Raw genomic sequence first — 18,945 nt, forward strand, 5'->3', positions numbered from 1 at the left:
TATTATTTCTTACAACTGTATGTAAATCTAAAAATTACGTCAAAATAGAAAGTTTAAAAAGAAAAGGTAAGGGACAGGGACTATTTTTAAACAATTAGATGAGGCCTAGATTCTTAGCAGAACTCTGCTTGTATAAGGGAGAAGGCTGGCATAAATACTCAACTGGAAAAAAGTTAAGGGCCTTTTGCTTAAAAAAATATTCCTGAGGACTACATTTTTGCCTATAATTCATAATTAAAGGTGACGGGGGACCTGACAATAATGTGGTGGTAAATTCAGACACTGATAAGGCATAACATAAAATACTGTGTAAAAATGATACAATCATTCATTATTCATTCATTCATTCAACAGCTTTTGTGGGCATCTACCATGTGGAACGCAATGAGCCTGGCATTGTGGAATGGCTGATACTTAATCCATATCCTCAAAGAATTTGTGTATTGTTCAGAGGGATAAGATGTACATCCCTAATAACCAGCCCTGCAGGATGGAGGAAGTGGCCACGTGAGACTGCCAAAGCTGGGCACTCAGGATGAACAGGGGGGCACTGAGGTTTTGGTTCAGTTTGGCTGGCAGACGCGAGTTCACAAACTAGGGTCATGGGGCGTAAAGTAAAAGAGTCTGCAGCGTGTGAGATACCTTCTTTGCTCTCCTACTTTCTTCTTTCCTGTCTCCCAGACAGCACCTGAGGGTGGGAGGGACCTTGAATGTTGTAGTCTGGGTCCTGTTTCCTTCTCCTTATACAAAACAGACATTCCTTCAAAACTTATGCATACTGGCAGTAAAGCAAAGGAAGATGGGACAACCTCTCAAATATCTCAAGGTGTTGGCTGCACTGGTGAATTCTGAGGTCAGTTGTACTGTGGTTGGATTAAACCAGCATGGCAAGTTAAATGAAATATGGCCAGCCCTCTAACTGATTTTTAATAGCCCACTTCTAGACTTATGGTGACAAGCCACCAAGCCAACAGGTGTTCAACATCAGAAAATCACCTGTAGTCTGACCAATATTGAGAGTCACGCTCTATATTTTAAAAGTAAATCTTTTAATTCATGTCTGACGTTCCTTTGCCCTGGCCCAACAATGTCTACTCTTAGGCACTAGGATTCATACTAATTGGCAAAGCTCTATTGGATCACCGCAGTCTATCCTCAGTGCTGGGATCAAAGGTCATTTGTAATTCTAGGGGCTTGATGCCCAGCAGGATAGCGTTTTGCCTGTCAGACCCCAAATTGGTTTCTGATCCTCCACTGTTCACTACCTTAGAGTAGCATCTTTATGAGACAAATGGCAGAACCCATAGGGCAAATCTGCACTTGCTTGGGGAGAAAATCGAGTTTAAAAAAAAAAAAATCTAAAAAACAAACAAATGAAAAAAACTGGACCCTCACCTCTAAGGATCTCTATAGAAGCTAATCTTCAAACCAAAAACAACCTGTCCAAGGTGTAAACTAATGTGAGATTCTGGGAAATCAGCTACATTTTAATATTTTAAAGGTCCTCAATATTCATATCTGTACATATCTGCTGTAACAGAATATAGACAGGGAAGAAAAAAGCAGTCACATGTTATCAGAAGGAGAAAAATGGGAAAGAGATGAATAGGTGCTCCTGGTCCGAGAATGAGTCTCGTTTAGAGTGTGAGTAGCCATAACTACACAGCAGATTTGTACAAATTCAGTCAATGCTTGTTAAAACATTGAGTTTATTTTAAAATGTGTCCACTCCATGAAGGAACAATCAGTATTTTGACTCTAAGTGTATTTTTGATTTCATGATGCAGATAGAACTGACCTACTTCTCGGTGTGTTACAAGAGAAAACATCAGGGTGAAAGCGATGCTTTGAACTTATGAAGGCTGGCAGATGACATACCAGAGAAGAAAGCCTCCAACTCCGCTCAGCTGGAGAACAGAAAGCCTGCCTTTTACTCATCCCACTCCACATCAAGTCTTGAGCAGAGAAAGTGAAAGATGATTCAATTTCCACACTGGGTCACCCCATGCTCTGGGCTGCCAGGCGTGACATTTTGGGGTGACGTTCTGTCCACTGGGTCTGGGCTGACAGTAGCAGCTCATTTAACTTGTCTCAGATGGGCCTGGAACCACGAGGTAAAGGCCTGAATTTTTGCCACTGAAACGGCCTTCCTACCCATAAACCCTTTAATCAAGGAGAACCAGCTGTTAGCCAAGTAAACATCACTACCAGATGGCTTATAAAAAACAAAATATAAACGAACAGGTCTAAAGGAATCTGTCTCTGGGTAACTGAAATTTGAGATTATAGAGATTTTTTTTCCTATTTTCTTTTTTTCCTTAATGTGTTTTGGAAGTTCTTCAGTATTGGGATAAAAGAGAATAGAAATGATCTTTGTCATTAATGTCAAAATGGACTCTTCATTTAGTCTGCTTGGATTTTTTTTTTTGTCATTTAAAAGATTTATATTTACTTAGAAATGTTGTAAATATATGGTAAAGATCTTGGTGTTTTATAACATTTCTTGAAAATAGGTGAGTTAAATGAAATATGGCCAGCCCTCTAACTGTTTTTTAATAGCCCATTTTTAATGGAGAAATGGAAAATAGATTAATCTTTTAAACTGTATTTATAATTGCATCCTTTCCAAAGCCAATGAGCATCTTTTTTCTCTTTTTATTTTAGGTCTCTTGTTGGTCATCAGCCATAATGCACACATTTTTTAGAGGTGCCTACATGAACAGTACACACATACACACTAACATCCACATACATCTCCCTTTTCAGTGGCTTATGCAGAGCAGCAAAAAACATACTTGTCTCATACCGAAGGGATTTCATTTACAAAAGTAAAACCCGTTATTGTCCTCTTTTTCTGCAGCCTCCCAATGCATTTCTACTGCTTTTCATAAAACACTGCTGCAAATAATCAAGCATGACCACTGACATCCACAAGATTGAGTTTTAGGAACCATTAAATGAGCTCACCCTCGTGGGAAGTCTCCTGCTCAGGCTGGTCTAAAGGTAATTATTCAGCAATTCCTGCCTGTGCTTTTACCTTGTTCCTATACAGTGTTTGCATTTCATACACTGGTCAGGTCAACTTTTTTCCTCAGGAAAAGTCCAGCTATACATGTTTGATCCAGTACCTAAATTATAATGTTAATATACACACTGGCATTTCACCTGGTTCTACAAAAGTGCTGATTAAAAACACTCTTAAAGGTAGATAATAAACTATATTAAAAACAAAACAAAAATTAGGAGAGAAAAAAACCCTTAATAGGTGCCTAAATGAAAAAAAAATTGATCTTTTCATAGATAAAGAGTTAAGATTGAAACATCTGAACCACATCCACACACTGTTGAAGTACAAGAACCTGGCAGGTCCGTGTCCTGAAAAACCAACAAGCCATAACACTATCAAGTCAGACTCTGAGAACCCACTGTAAATCCAAAGTCCACATCACCACACTGTATGTCCTCCTGAATGTTCACTCGACTGTTAGTTAAAATAATTACTGCCATTTGCCACCTGCACTGCCACTATAGATAAGAGGGGAAACAGAACTACCAGTAGCTGCGTGTATGAGTATTGGCTGTATTTGCTTACACATTTTTAAACAAATTCAAAGGCTGCTTCAGCTGCAATTCAAAGGCTGAGAATTATACGTGAAACTGTGCTATAGTTGGTTTCATACAATAGACAGAAGGGAATTTAAAGCTGGTTTAAGGAGACACTACACCAGTTTAAAATTAGTTACTATGAGGGGAACAAAGGGAAAGAGGGAGGGAGGGAAGAAGAGGAAATGAAAAAAATAGAACTACATACTGTGAAATGAACAAGTTCAGTTAGAATGTTCATCAGGATTTGGAAAATCATAATGCCATCTGCTACTCTGGACCTCAAAACATCAGGGATCTCGTGCGCCCAGACGCTTCCATTTCCAGGAGGAAGGAAGGAACTTACACTCCCTGGAATGCTGCCTCCATTCTGGAATGGAGGCAACACCCCAGCCGACCAGTTTGGAATCTCTTTTGAGAACATTTGTACTGCTCACATACACATTTTCCCTGGTTTAGAGAAAATTAACAGCCGGCAAAACGATTACAGCAACTCGGCAGCGAAGCAGAGCAGTGCCCCCAACCCAAGCTGCTGGGTAACTGACCCTGGCATCCAACTTGGGCTCAGGGTGTGTAGGTCCCATCATGGTGGATTAAATGAGCACTGTCCTATGGCTGGGTAAGACTTCACAATACAGCAACACATGTTAAATGACAGCAGCCAAAACTGGCCCCACCAGGCAACTGCCCATTCACAGACCGCTATTCACAGGCCTCCACCACCAAGAAATTAATTCATTAATAATACATCAGGCTTCATGGACAATTCAAAGGAAATAACACAAAGCTACTTGTTCAATGACTGCCTAAAGATGCAGAATTTTTCCTGGTTAAAAAATCCCCACAAATCTAATTGACTTACTAAATCAAAATTATGGGGATGTTTATGTTAATATTTTGGTTAGTAAAAAAGAAGAAATGGATAAGGTCTGTTGGCTGAATTCACTCAGTGCCACTTGGAAATAATAAAAATACAGATTTTTTTTTCAGCAATAGTTAATAAAATCTAATTTTATATAATTGTGTGTTTAAAAAAATTTTTTTTACTTCAAGTGACTTTGTATATCCTTCAGACTATGAGGAAAAAATTTTCTTATAACTTGTTTCTTCTGTAACATTTTGTATTCACTTCTTTCTTACTCCTCCCTTCTGACAACTCATAAATATGAATTAAATATAATTATAAATGAACAGAACATTAACTTTTGGATTACTGCTGTGTTTTGGTAGAATGTTAATGTCATTTCTAAAGAAACAGTTATTACCAATAGAAAAAGTAATTACTAAAGGAATCCTGGCCTTAATGCTAACCTATTTTCAATTTTCAAACCATCCAAACTGAATTAATTTAAACACACTGGACTTTTCAAAGAAGGTATTAGATTTCTAAAGATTGCCTTACATAAAAGAGGAATATCAGTTTTCAGGATCTCAACTATATATTCCCAACACTTTGAAACACAGGTCTAGTTGACAATATCACCGAAAGGACAGGACTATTGTGTGCATATGCTTGTATTAACTTACTGAGTTTCTAATGCCTCAGTCATTAACTAATACAAGCTGCACGCACCATAAAGTCCCACATCACAAAAACCGGTTTGTGGGAGTGGTTGGAATTAATCTCTGTGGTCAGACACTGTGGGTCTGCAGGTCCTGTCTCCCTTTAACCACCCACAGTTATGTGCTGTGACAGGAACACGCCATCCTTGGGATGCTGGGAATAGGAGGGGGATGATTTCCTTTTACTTCTTGCTAACTTCAGAAGCCAGAGTCATGGTAAAGTCTCTCAGGTAAAAGATGAGTGGATATTATTTCCTCTGAAGTTGGTTAATCCCATTTTTTCTTTTTTCCTTTCTTTCTTTTTTTTTTTTTGAGACACAGTCTCGCTCTGTCATTCAGGCTAGAGTGCAGTAGTGTGATCTTGCCTCACCGGAACCTCCACCTCCCAGGTTCAAGAGATCCTCCTACCTCAGCCTCCCGAGTAGCTGGGACTACAGGCACGTGCCACCATGCTTGGCTAATTTTTGTATTTTTTTGTAGAGATCGGGTCTCACCACGTTGCCAGGCCTGGTCTCGAACTCCTGAGCTCAAGTGATCTGCCTTCCTTGGCCTCCCAAAGTGCTAGGATTACAGGCGTGAGACACTGCGCTTGGCCTAACCCCGCTTTTGAATTTCTGGGAGGTATTATTAGGCAATCATTCTTGCCATCAGCATCCCCCACCCCCCAGCACCAGCTGTTTTCATAGCCCAGTGGCTTCTCAGGCACCCTGCCTAGGAATGAGTGATTCTACATGAATGAATTTTTTTTTTTTTTTTTTTTGAGGCGGAGTCTTGCTCTGCCGCCCAGGCTGGAGTGCAGTGGCGCAATCTCGGCTCACTGCAAGCTCCGCCTCCCGGGTTCACGCCATTCTCCTGCCTCAGCCTCTCCGAGTAGCTGGGACTACAGGCGCCTGCCACCACGCCCGGCTGATTTTTTTTTATATTTTTAGTAGAGACGGGGTTTCACCGTGGTCTCGATCTCCTGACCTCGTGATCCGCCCGCCTCGGCCTCCCAAAGTGCTGGGATTACAAGCGTGAGCCACCGCGCCCGGCCTGAATTTTTTAAGATAACACATTTAAGAGCCAAACTTACTGTATCTCAATAGAAATCTTTCTAAAAGGATTCACGCTCCTCCATGCCAAATTAAACAGAGTACGCAGAATAGAATTCAATTAACTGAAAGACGTGGGGTCATTCATATAGACAGCAAAACTGAACTGAGTTGCAAAATACGTATGCCCTTTGGGCATGTCTGCAATGCTAAGTTGTCTTCTTTCACAGCTTTATAAAAAACCTCTTCTTTTGATGCCAAAATGTTCAGTGGTCACTTTATACTTTCTTCAAATCAATGATAGTATAATGTAAGGAACCTTACCCTTTGATTGTCACTCAGTTTCCTTGTCTGTAAAATAGAGTGTTGTGGGGAAAGAATGTGACAGGAAACACTGTGTAAACCATAAAGGTTAAGGCTTAGACTTCTGAATTCTGGTAGAGAACCATATCTATTAGCTAAGTATCTCATCATATATTCTCTGTCACTTTTTGGATTTGTATTTCTGAGGTCTTGAAAAAACAAGTGTTGAGATTTATGCATAAATGTCATTTGATGACTATTTACAAGAGCCTATAGGATGTTAGGTGCAGTACTAGGAAGACAGAAATAAAATGTCTAGGAACTTAGAGTCTAGTTGTTAAACTCATAATTGAATCTGGAGCAGGAATGAATATAGTTTTGAATGAGGTGCTCGGTGATCTCCCAAGAACAGAATGCTAATCATCTCATCCCTTGAACATGCCTCTCTTTCCGTGTGCCCCATCTCAGGAGAGTACCACCATGCACCTGACTGCCCAAGCCCTGTGATTCATCCCTGACCCTACCTCCCTACCCTCCCTTATATCCAGTTACTTACCAAATGCAGTTAGTTCCATCTCCTAAATACCCTTCAAACATGCTAAGGCTGTCCAAACCCCTCCAATTTCTGATCAGAACTACAGCTTCAATGTCCTTTCTAATCCATCTTCCACAGCCCTGCCTCAGTGTAAAACACAAATCTGGCTATGTTGATCTCTTGCTTAAAACTCTTTCAGTCTCCCCATCCTCCCTCCCCTACAAATATCTTTAAGCATGGGGTATAAAGATCCTTCAAAATGTGGCCCTTGGTTTATATCTCATAATACTTGACCAAACACCCCAGCCATACCGAACTCTCTGCAGGGGCCTCAGATCTCTCCAAGGCTAACTCTTATTGGCTATCCTTCAGTCTCCCCTCCTCTGCAGAGCTTCCCTGGTAGCCCCCATCTCCTCCACTGAGTTCTCTCCTCTGTGTTTCCCCAGCACCTTGGCCACACTTTAATTATAGAATTTATATGGCTACAAACATCATTAAATACCATATCGTAAATACCCATTTATGTGAGTGGTTAAAATGATAGTCACTGTGGTCCTCTGAGAGCCCAGGCCATCAAGTCTCGTATCACTTATATTACCTGCAGTTTAGTGATCTGCATATATGACTGCTTACTTGTCTGCCTCCCTGACTAGAGTAGCTGCTCTTTAATGGTGGAAAGAGCATCTTATTCATTCTCCATCCCCAGTACCGAGCTCTGGGATTAACACAGGTTTACAGAATGACTGTTTGGGCTATCATCAGTGGTTTTCAAACTATAATCTATGGAACTCTCAGTTCTTTTATGCAGGTGTGTGAGAAAGGGGATGGAGATCTAAATCTCCCATCCTCTGACCAAACCAAAATAGCTTCATATTCATCTATTTTATAGATTGGGTTTTTGAGCAACATAGAAGGGTCAAGGGCTTTTAGAAATGTGTGAAAATCAACTATTGTATCAATGGGAAGATATAATCTGATTTGCAAATGTCTCCTAGAAATATTATTTTTATGCAGATAAAAACCACAATGAAATGTCACCTCACATTTTGTTAGGATGGCTATTACAAAAAAGTCAAAAGGTAACTAGGGATGGTGAGGATGTGGAGAAAAGGGAACCCTTACACACTGTTCATGGGAATGTAAATTGGTACAGCCATTATGGAAAACAGCATGGAGGAGGTTCCTCAAAAAACTAAAAATAAAACTACACTATGATTCAGCAATCCAACTTCTGGGTGTATATCTAAAGGAAATAAATCACTATCCTGAAGATATCTGCACTGCCATGTTCACTGCAGCATTATTCACAATAGCCAAGATAGGAAAACAACCCAAGGATCAGTCAATAGATGAATAAAGAAAATGTGATATGGATACACACACCAAAATGGAATCTTATTCAGCCTTAAAAAAGGAAATCCTGTCATTTGCAACAGCATATGAACCTGAAGGTTCAGACAGATGAATATGCTAAGTGAAGTAAGTCAGACATAGAAACACAAAAACTGCATGATCTCACTTAATATGTGGAATCTAAAAGAGTTGAACTCGTAGTAGCAAAGTAGAAGAGTAGTTACCAGGGGCTTGGAGGGTGGGGGAAATGAGGAGGTGTTCGTCAAAGGGGACAAACTTACTTTTATAAGATAAATAAAGCATGGTGAGTATAGTTAATGATCCTGTATTACATATTTAAAATTTGCCAAGGGAGTAGATCGTGTTATCACCACACACACACACACACACACACACACACACACACACACACACACACCACACACACACACACACACACACACACACACACACACACACACACACAGTAACTGTGTGTGGGGTTGGATATATTAGCTTGATTGTGGTAATCCTTTCACAATGTATATGTTTATCAAAACATCACATTGTACACCTTAAATATATATACTTTCTATTTGTTAAGTGTACCTCAATAAAGCTGGGGAAAAATATAACTTTCACATTCCACAAGGCACAACTGTATTCAAAACTTATGTGTATCTTTACTTTGTCTCTTATTTCTTTCTTCCTGTTCTTGATCAAAGAAAGCAGCATAAGAAGAGGGTGAGAGAGAGAAAATGTTGCCATACAGGGGCAGTCTCCTTCAATTAGGAACAGGTGGTTTATCCTAGAGTTCATTTGGAATGCATATGATACTCAAAACACAGTGTCCCTTGTAGGAGCACTGTAACAATGCCAGGGTTCCGGGCCAATAGAGAGGTAGGACTGTGGCAAGCCACAGCTCTAGGAAGAGGGCCTTTGTGCCCTGGTGTGGGGGAGAGATGCTGGCTTTCTCCATTAGGTTTGTAGCTGAAAAATGGGGATCAATGGGAATGCCACAGTGAGGATGTGGGGAGGACAATGGAAAGAGGGTGGCCAGTTGAGTCATGAGCAAGAAGACAACGAAGGGGCATCCTTGCTGTGAGGCCTGGCCTGGGGTCCCCGATGATGAGAAGGACTAAAGTGGATTTGCTTAAGATGGAAACAGACTTTCTTGGCAAAAAGGCCTGAATTCAACAGCTCATCATTACAAAATCCCACTTATAAAAGTCTATGTCTTCTGCAAGTTTTTATGACTCTATTTAACCATAAAACTTAATGAAGACATAAGACAGCCTCTACTATTTACTTATCTGTCTGGCTGGCATATGCACATCATTATGGTGGTACTAAAAAGAATCATTATGAATAGGGACAATCATCTACCCCACCAAACACCTGGACTCACAAGAGCCTCACATGGACTCTTCACTTGGACGTGGCTCCCCTGATGCTTTCTAGAAATGCTAGTGAAGATGACCAGTGGTGGAAGGAGGCACTGTTTGATGCCAGCCCAGCCTGGATGCTCAGTGAAGAGGATGGAGGTTAACCACATGCCTAGACACTTCTACCTATGTGAGTCAGGCAGACTAAGGGGCAGCTAACATTTCTGTTCTAGAAGAGGGTGACACTGAACAAAAGGGGATGAGAAAATGGAGGATGGGGAAAGGGAGGAGAAAAATAAGGGAAGAGCCTACTTTATAATAATATTACTAAAAAGCTTCTAAAAGCCGGGCATGGTGGCTCACACCTGTAATCTTAGCACTTTGGGTGGCTGAGGCAGGTGATCACTTGAGGTCAGGAGTTTGAGACCAGCCTGGCCAACATGGTGAAACCTCATCTCTACTAAAAACACACACAAAAATTAGCTGAGCATGGTGGTGCACACTTGTAATCCTAGTTACTTGGGAGGCTGAGGTGGGAGGATTGCATGAACCCAGGAGGCGGAGGTTGCAGTGAGCCAAGATTGTGCCACTGCACACTCTAGCCTGGGCAAACAGCAAGACTCCATCTCAATCAATCAATCAATATTTAATAGCTAGCTTCTAAGCTTCTCCCTCAGTCTCATTTCTCCTACTACCCACCTCAACAGAACTGTCTTAGAAAAAAATACAGATTTCAACATGTCAAACCTTCCAAGCATATCCCTTAGCTACAGGGTAATACCTACGCGTTTTGGTACGCATTTGAGATGCTCCCTGTATTTTTTTCTAGCTTCACTTTGGGCCAACCATTAGTCTTCAAAGCTGCCTCACACTTATACACCTATGGTGGTGTCCCTCCCTCTGCTGGGACAATCTTCTCCCCACTTTCATTTTGTGAATATCAAGGTATTTCCAAAGCCCAGCTCAAATATCATCTCCTCTCTGATGCTTTGTTAGCTTCCCACATCATCCAACCTTGCACAGCACTGTTTACACAGCTTTATTATAGTTTTTAACATAATGAATCAAATTCATGAGTTTGTCTTCCACTAGATCATGAAGTTATCCAGCACAGGGATTTATCCCGGCACCTGGTAGAGATCACGGCCCAAGCAGGAGCTCAATAAATGTCCCTTGAAGTAAATAAAAATACAAATTTTCCTAGCTGTGGTAGTCTTCTACGAAATGGAATGTGGTTTAAGTGTGTCTTCTCTTTTCTTCTGCTGAAGCCCATCCTATCCATCCAAGCAACTAAACATAGGCCATCACAGAGAAACTCTTTGCTTTCTATTTTTCTCTTTGACATTTAAAATTTAGATAAAATTCACAAAAAATAAAATTCACCCTTTTAAAGTAACAACCCAGTTCCAAAATATTTCTACCACCCTAAAAAGAAACCTTGTACCTGTGACAGTCATTCTCAATTTCCTTCTCTCCTCCAGTCCCTGGCAATCACTAAGTCATTGACTTCCTGTCTCTATGGACTTCCCTATTGTGGACATTTCATAGAATATGTGGCTTTTTGTGTCTGGTTTCTTTCATTTAGCATGTTTTCAAGGTACATCCATACTGCAGCATTTATCAGTACTTCATTCCTATTTATGGTCCAATGTGAACTTCTGGATTCTTTCTACGTTTGGGCTATTATGAATAATGCCACTATGAATGTTCATCTATAAGTTTTTATGCGGACATATGTTTTCCATTCTCTTGGATATATACCTAGAGGTGGAACTGCTGGGTCATATAATTGTTCTATGTTTAGCTTTTTGATGAATGGCCAAGCTGTATTCCACAGCAACTGTGGAACCATTTTACATTACCACTAGCAATTTATGTGGGTTCCAATTTCCCCACATTCTTGTCACCAATTGTTATTTTCTGTTTTTCTTTTTTTTTTTAAATTACAGCCATCCTAGTGGGCATGAAGTAGTCTCTCATTGTGGTTTTGATTTGCATTTCCTTAATTAATTGTTGAGCATATTTTCATGTGCTTATTGACCATTTGTTTATCTTCTTCAGAGAAATGTCTACTTAACTCCTCTCCCCATTTTTAAATTGGGCTATTTGTCTTTTTATTTATCATCGAGTTGTAAGAGCTCTTTATATATTCTGAATACCAGGCCTTTATCAGATATATGATTTGCAAATATTTTCTCCCATTCTGTGGGTTGTCTTTTCACTGTCTCGATAATGTCCTTTGACACACAAAAGTTTTTAATTTTGATAAAGCCCTCCTTTTGTTTTTGTTTGCTTATGCTCTTGGTGTCATAGCTAAGAAACCATTGCTAACCTAAGGTCATGGAGATTTACATCTATGCTTCCTTTTGAGAGTTTCGTAGTTTTTACTCTTACATTTAAGTCTTTGATTAATTTTTTGAGTTAATTTTTGTATATGATGCAAGGTAGGGGTCCAAATTTATTCACTTACATATGGATACCCAGCACCATTTGTTGAAAAGACTATTCTTTTGCCACAGAATGGTCTTGGCATCCTCATCAGGAAACAACTGACCATGCATATATAAGTTTATTTCTGGACTCTGAATTCTATTCCATATGTCTATCCTATACCACTACCATACTATCTTGATCAGTGTAATTTTGTAGTAAGTTTTGAAATCAGAAAGCATAAATCTTACAACATTTTTTTTTTCCAATTATTGTTTTGGCTATTCTGAGTCCCTTGTATTTCCATGGGAATTTTAGGATTAGTTTATCCACTTCTGCAAAAAAGCCTACTGGGATTTTAATATGATTACAGTGAATCTGTAGATCAATTTTGAGAGTATTTCCATCGTAACAATATTAAGCCTCCCACTTCATGAACATAAAATGTCTTTCCGTTCCTTTCTTTCTTTTTTTCTTTTTTTTTTTTTTTTTGAGAGAGTGTCTCGCTCTGTCACCCAGGCTGAGTGCAGTGCTGTTATCTTGGCTCACTGCAACCTCCACCTCCTGGGTTCAAGTGGTTCTCCTGCCTCAGCCTCCCGAGCAGTGGGGATTACAGGTGCCTGCCACCCTGCCCGGCTAATTTTTGTATTTTTAGTAGAGATGGGGTTTTACCATGTTGGTCAGGCTGGTCTTGAAACCCTGACCTCATGATCCACCAGCTTTGGCCTCCCAAAGTGCTGGAATTACAGGCGTGAGCCACCATGCCTGGCCTGTCTACAGTCTTTGTACTCCTGATAGTGACCTTAGCAAAACTAAGAAGTACCATATGAAATCAGCACTTTGGGAGGCCAAGGTAGGCAGATCACTTGAGGTCAGGAGTTCGAGAACAGCCTGGCCAACATGATGAAACCCCGTCTCTACTAATAATACAAAAAATTGGCCAGGTGTGGTGGCGTGTGCCTGTAGTCCCAGCTACTCCAGAGGCTAGGACAGGAGAATCACTTGAACCCAGAAGGCAGAGGTTGCCGTGAGCGGAGGTTGTGCCACTCCACTCCAGCCTGGGCAACAAGAGCAAAACTCCATCTCAAAAACAAAACAAAACAAACAAACAAAAAATACCGAAGACAGATGGTCAGGTTGTTGGGACAAAAGGTAGCCACCAACAAGAATGAGGAGTGCCCATAGAGAACAGGGGCAATCACAAGAGGACATAGGAAAAGCACTATGCAGAGCAGTACAGCCATGTAAGGTGTGTTAGCCAGAGGGCAAAGGGCTCTATACACTTCAAGAGGCCCGAGAATATCAATGTCAATGCCAAGCACTCTGGCAAAATGGTTGGTAAAATTCAGTGAAAGAATAAGGTAAACCCCACACAATTTTACAGCCCTGGAGGGCATCAATACATCAAAGTTTACGTTCAGTACCATGTTCAGAACAAGGGACTAAGTCATTGAGAAAAGGTTAAATGATATTCACCACACTCCGTCAACAGGCTGCCAAGAACAAATAGATTTTAGAAACATTTCTTTCTAAAAATGCAAATTTCTCATAGCTGTCAGAGCTTACAGTCATAAATTTCAGTTATCTAGACAATAGGGGCCGACTTATTCCCCAAAGATATCAGATGGCTAAGGCTTCAGGTACACATAGACACACATCACTTATAAAGAACCAAAGCACTTTACAACTCAGGTATTCAGGGATTTAGGGAGGACCTGATTACATAAGGACCTTAAGATAAGAAGTTCTGTTGAGAAGCAACTCTGAGGCACCAGATGATGTCTTTAAGCTGTCACGTATACCTGAGCTAGCCAGCGACAATTCAGAGAAACGCCACCCACCAAAATTTACTCGGACCACCAAGATTTCTGATTGGAGCTCAATTCTCCTGTTACCTTGGCCACCCTCCCAGTTCCTGATCTGTGGTCTGAGTTTCATGGTCATGATTCTTATTCCTGTTTAGTTTTTGGTGTCTTCTGTTTGGACATCTGGTAGCCAACTCTGGCTTTGTTCCATGATTCCACCTCCTGCCTCCCAGAGTGGCTCTGACATTCATCTTTGGCCACTCCAGGACTGGCTCTTGCCCACCTTAGTGGTGTTTTACTACATCTTCACTCTTTGCCAGGCCATAACAGGTTAAGCTGAATCCACACAATAAGAAAATATGTTACACTGGGCTTTGTGATAGCTATTTTGTACATGACGCCAAATATACCCATCTTGTCTGAACTTCCCTCAGGGGAAGTAATTTTTGATCTGACTTTTCTCTAACAGGAAATAGTACATGCTAGCATCAGATACCCATTTCACAACAGGGTAAATCCCACTCCCAAGCAGTAAAACGGCTCAAATCCCAACTGGGCATATTCATTCACAAATAAAAGGCCTAAAAGTCATATGCAAATGAAGATAGCTAGCTAATTGCCCTGTAGGAACTAAAGGGGAAGACTTAGCCCTGGCAAGCAGTTAGGGAAGTTTGAGAAGTGGTTTTCAAACTTTAATGTGCAGAGAGTTACGTGAGAAACTAGTAGATTCTAGGCACGACCCCTAGAAAGTCTAATTCAGTGATCTGGGCCCAGGAATTTGCATTATAACAAAAGCCTTAGGTAATTCTGATGCAATCAGTCCTTGGTCCACCCTATGAGGAACACTGCATCACAGCAATGAGAACTCTGACAGACACATAGGACAAGCGCAGTAAGTATAGGACCCCACCAATCCTTCCTTTCCGTGATGCTACGATTCATCTTGTCTAAGGCAGGTCATCTGGCCAATCCTTTCCTAATACTTTTATTGCAGAATATCAGCTCAGTTCCAAGATCAACCTGGTTTTAGTAAAGGCAATGTTCATTTCCCAAGTTTCCACAAGGAAGATGGTTTTAGAGTAAACAGGAATATATGTCTAAGTTACATTTTTCTCTTGACTAACAAAGAAATGCTATGAAGAAAAATATATCATTTAAGTTACATATTATTGTTCTTCATCAATCTTCATCCCTTAAATAGAACATCTCCCTATGGTAATTTCAAAAGTCTCATGATTTTGCCCAAATTAAACAAGTAAGATATTTTAAACTGAATAGCAATAACTGTTACTTTAAATAAGGAATGAAAATATCTATTTGATACAGAAAACATTCAACTGAGCTGTCCAGAAACACACATTGTATTGGTGAGGAATGCCTTTACCTGGATGTTCTGATGCCTAGGAGCCTGGCAGACCAATGGTAGAGCCCAGGAAACACAGAAGGCTGTGCAAGAAACTGGGTAGGCAAGTTTCCCCAGGCACTTCCTCAAGCAAAACTTGAGGGGGACCTCAGGAAAACTAGTTAAATTGGGAGGATTCTGATGGGGATAGTAGGCTTTTGGAATCTAAGATAACAGAGGATATTGATGAGCTATTAGATCCAGGAGGTCTGTCTGATATTTGAGATAATGGAGCCTCCATTTGTTTCAGGACGATGCCTTCATTTTTACATCAACATGGTTTATGGCTTGCAGGGGATATATGGACTGACTGATGCAACCATTAAGGATGTTAGAGCCCCACTCTTACTATTATTGTGATATGAGTGTGTGTGTTTGTTTTTTTCCTAGGAGGATCTTTATTTTTTCTCCCAAATCTCATGACTGGTTATGCAGATGTTTAATTGAGAGGAATAATTATGAATTACGATTTTTTTCTTTCAAACTTTCCTATCTGAATCATTTACTGCCTTCCCTCTCTAATTACAAGTGTTTTAAATATTATAAAATTAAAGTTTAAAAAATAAACATTGCTAGTAGGCAAACCCAAGCTCCAAAAAGCTCAGTTTTTAAAGAAAATGTTAATGTTTCTTGAAAGCCTTGTGTATTATAAGATTGATGGTTTACAGAAAAGGAATTTAAAGTCAGAATAAGAAGTAGACAAAGTTGATTGAGAGAGAAAGGCAGGTAGATTAGCAGCACCATGAAGGCAAAGGAACAGTGGAACTCAATGGATAAGGATGATCAGAAGTAAGCTCAATTAAAATGTGAGAATACAGGTTTCCAGCTACTAGAATACACAAGATGTTAGGGACATATTCTGAGAAAAATGCCTAATTAGGAAATTAAAGCTGAACTGTTGACCTAGAGTTTTTGAGCCCTTTTATCACTCTGATATGCTTTGGGTAAATAACTCAAGGCAGGCAAATTTCATCCAGCTTATGCTTGCTCTTCAACTCTGACCCTTGCCTACTGAATGACTTCAAATAACTGTTGCAGAAAAAAATGATACCATTTTAATTTCCAGCTCCATCCCCATCTGGCCAGGGAGAGGGTCAATTAATATTATTGTGTTTTGTCTTTAGGGTATCTGATGCCCCTGAGGACCAGCCTGCAGGACAGTCTGTTTTTGCAGGGTTTGTTGGCCAGAATCAGAAGAGTGGGATTCAGGACAAGGCCAGTTCATGTAACACAGCTCAGAGCCATACAACACAACTTGCTCCAAGGATGTTGGGCATTGTACTTCATTAGGAAACAAAATATAAGCTTTCCACACCATTAGGAATGACTTTAGGAGTGAAAGCACATAAGACGATGCCTCACCTCATCAACAATGCACTGCAGAAGCTGGAGAGGCTGCAATGGAAAAGAAGAGAAGAAAAAGTATTAGCCTCTATGCAATGTCTTTACAGTGGAGTGGAAAGAAAAAATCATTAATGCAATAAAACATAGCAAGATTAATCAACAACAGCAAACTCTTATAAAAACATTGATGCTCAGGATGTTCTATTATTTCTAATGGTACCTAATCTAATACAGGCAGTTAAAGGTTTGCATTTTCTTCAAAATGCAATTTGCTAAGTTTAAAACAAGGCATTCAAGCATGCAAAGGAAGCAGCCATCAGGAAAAAGAAAAGTGAATTTTTTTCTGAACTCATAAAGCTTACCATTAAAGATCCCTGGTTTTTCTGAATCTGAAAAAAGGCAATATGTAATTAGCATGTCATAATCAAAATGACTCACTTGGACACATTATGATCACTGAGAGAAAATTATTGCATTGCTGGTGGCAATTTGTGGGCATGTGTTAACACAATTTACATAATGAAAATACACAAATGTTAATAGCTCGCTTCTCATTTATAGGCGAAAGTCAGCAGAATGTTAATTTCACACAACACTTTTTAGTACCCTCCAGGTTGTATTAGAATAGGGAGAAAAACCATAATCCATTTCAAATGGCTGTTTACGATTCAGATATAAATAATGTTTTATATTGCTAGATTGTGAACACTGGGCTTAATGTTGCAATCATTGCTAATGTTATGAAGCTCACTCTTTTTAAATTAAAAACCGATTTATTTAAAATTGAAATTAAATCATAGTCAGAAATTAGAATTTTGGATTCCTGCCAGCGTCTGCTCACAATCCCCTATTTTGTGAGGAAAACTTTAATTATGTGGTTGAAGTATTTGCACCTAACTTAGGAGTGGGGTAATGACTCCACCTTTTCCAAAGTTCCTTCTGCCTGTTTCCAGGGCAGCAACGCTCTCTGGGAAAATCAAATTCATGGAAGTTTTACACAGATTTTTAGGGAATAAAAGCAGAGTCCAGTAAGAGAGCGTTTCTGATCAACATTCTGAAGGCAGGCTGCTCACACATTTAACACTGATAAACTGCATTTCTTAGAAAGCTACTAAAACATGACATAAAAATTAATAAAACATCCACTTGTACTAAACAGTTTAATTGTACTAAACAGTTCAATGCCTCCCCATCCAGGAAAAATAAAGCTTACAGTTACTATAAACTCAATGAAAATGAAACTCCAGGTACTACATTTTCTAACAGAGAACTTTTCAGGAACCAAATACTGATGGGTCAACTGTTTTCTGAGATAACTGGGCTCCAACCAGCTGGTAAAATACAGGGAAACTAGTAATAATCCCTTATATGTTTTTAAAGGTGTTTTAAAAAATTCTTTCCCATATACAAACTCATTTGATCTGCACAACCACCCTGAGGTTGGCACGGATGATCATCTTTATTCTATGATGGGAAAGCTGGGCCTACCAGAGGACCGTGTCCGGGCCTGAGGCCTCAGGGCCAGGGTGTGGTGGTGCTGGGGCTCCTCCAGAGCTCCTTTCCTTCCAGCATTTGTATTACACCTGCCTGTGATCACAGAGTTATTTGAAAACAACTGGATTTGTATACATTTATACTTGGTATGCTATTGTTGATAAATTATCCATTTTGACATGTTGGTTCCTCTCACCTAGACTGTGAGTTTCTCAAGAGCTGCAGCTACACTTATGCATTTCATTTGCATCCATGTGGCTGATCAGCACACCCTTCCTCCTACTGCCTGAGTTTTTAAAAAGTGTTTTTTCCCATGTATTTGTCAAATGAACACGGTGCCCACTCATTGCTCTTATTGGCTTTTCATCACTTCCTCCCCGATCACTACTTTCAGAAACCTCTGTCCCAGGTTGACTGGCTTAGTCTATGTTGATAGTCCCTGCTTGATGTTGTCCTGAATTACTGCTTCTTCTGGTTTCTCCAGTCCATGAGTACTTCCAGACAAGATTCTGCAGGTAAAGATTTACACTACAAGGGAAGGCGGAGCTGTAACCACCACCCTGAAGTGGTTAAGAATTTCAGTAACAAGCCACACTACCTTTAAAAAAATAACTGAAAAGCCTGGATAACCTCTCCTATGACATGAGATATCTATGGAGTTTGCTTTTTTTTTTTTTCAAGCACACACTGATACTCCTCCCACCCCTACATTCCTAGT

The 18,945-nt window shown here is 40.0% G+C and overlaps 1 protein-coding gene across 4 annotated transcripts in view; it reads right to left on the bottom strand.

Moving 5' to 3' along the window:
• Positions 1 to 18,945, bottom strand: part of MAP2K5 (mitogen-activated protein kinase kinase 5) — a 268,034-nt gene that overhangs the window by 42,399 nt on the left and 206,690 nt on the right. For 3 of the 4 annotated variants that reach the window (XM_032175733.2, XM_058427172.1, XM_058427171.1), the window contains exons 18-19: positions 17,096 to 17,122; positions 16,752 to 16,784 (exon numbers count right to left, since the gene is read on the bottom strand). In XM_032175733.2, coding sequence (XP_032031624.1) covers positions 16,752 to 16,784; positions 17,096 to 17,122 — 60 coding nt within the window. The remainder of the gene's footprint in view (positions 1 to 16,751; positions 16,785 to 17,095; positions 17,123 to 18,945) is intronic. The other variant, XM_058427173.1, reaches the window with a different exon arrangement.

The sequence above is a fragment of the Hylobates moloch genome, unplaced genomic scaffold, assembly GCF_009828535.3.
Source record: "Hylobates moloch isolate HMO894 unplaced genomic scaffold, HMol_V3 SCAFFOLD_14, whole genome shotgun sequence".
Taxonomy (NCBI): Eukaryota; Metazoa; Chordata; class Mammalia; order Primates; family Hylobatidae; genus Hylobates; species Hylobates moloch.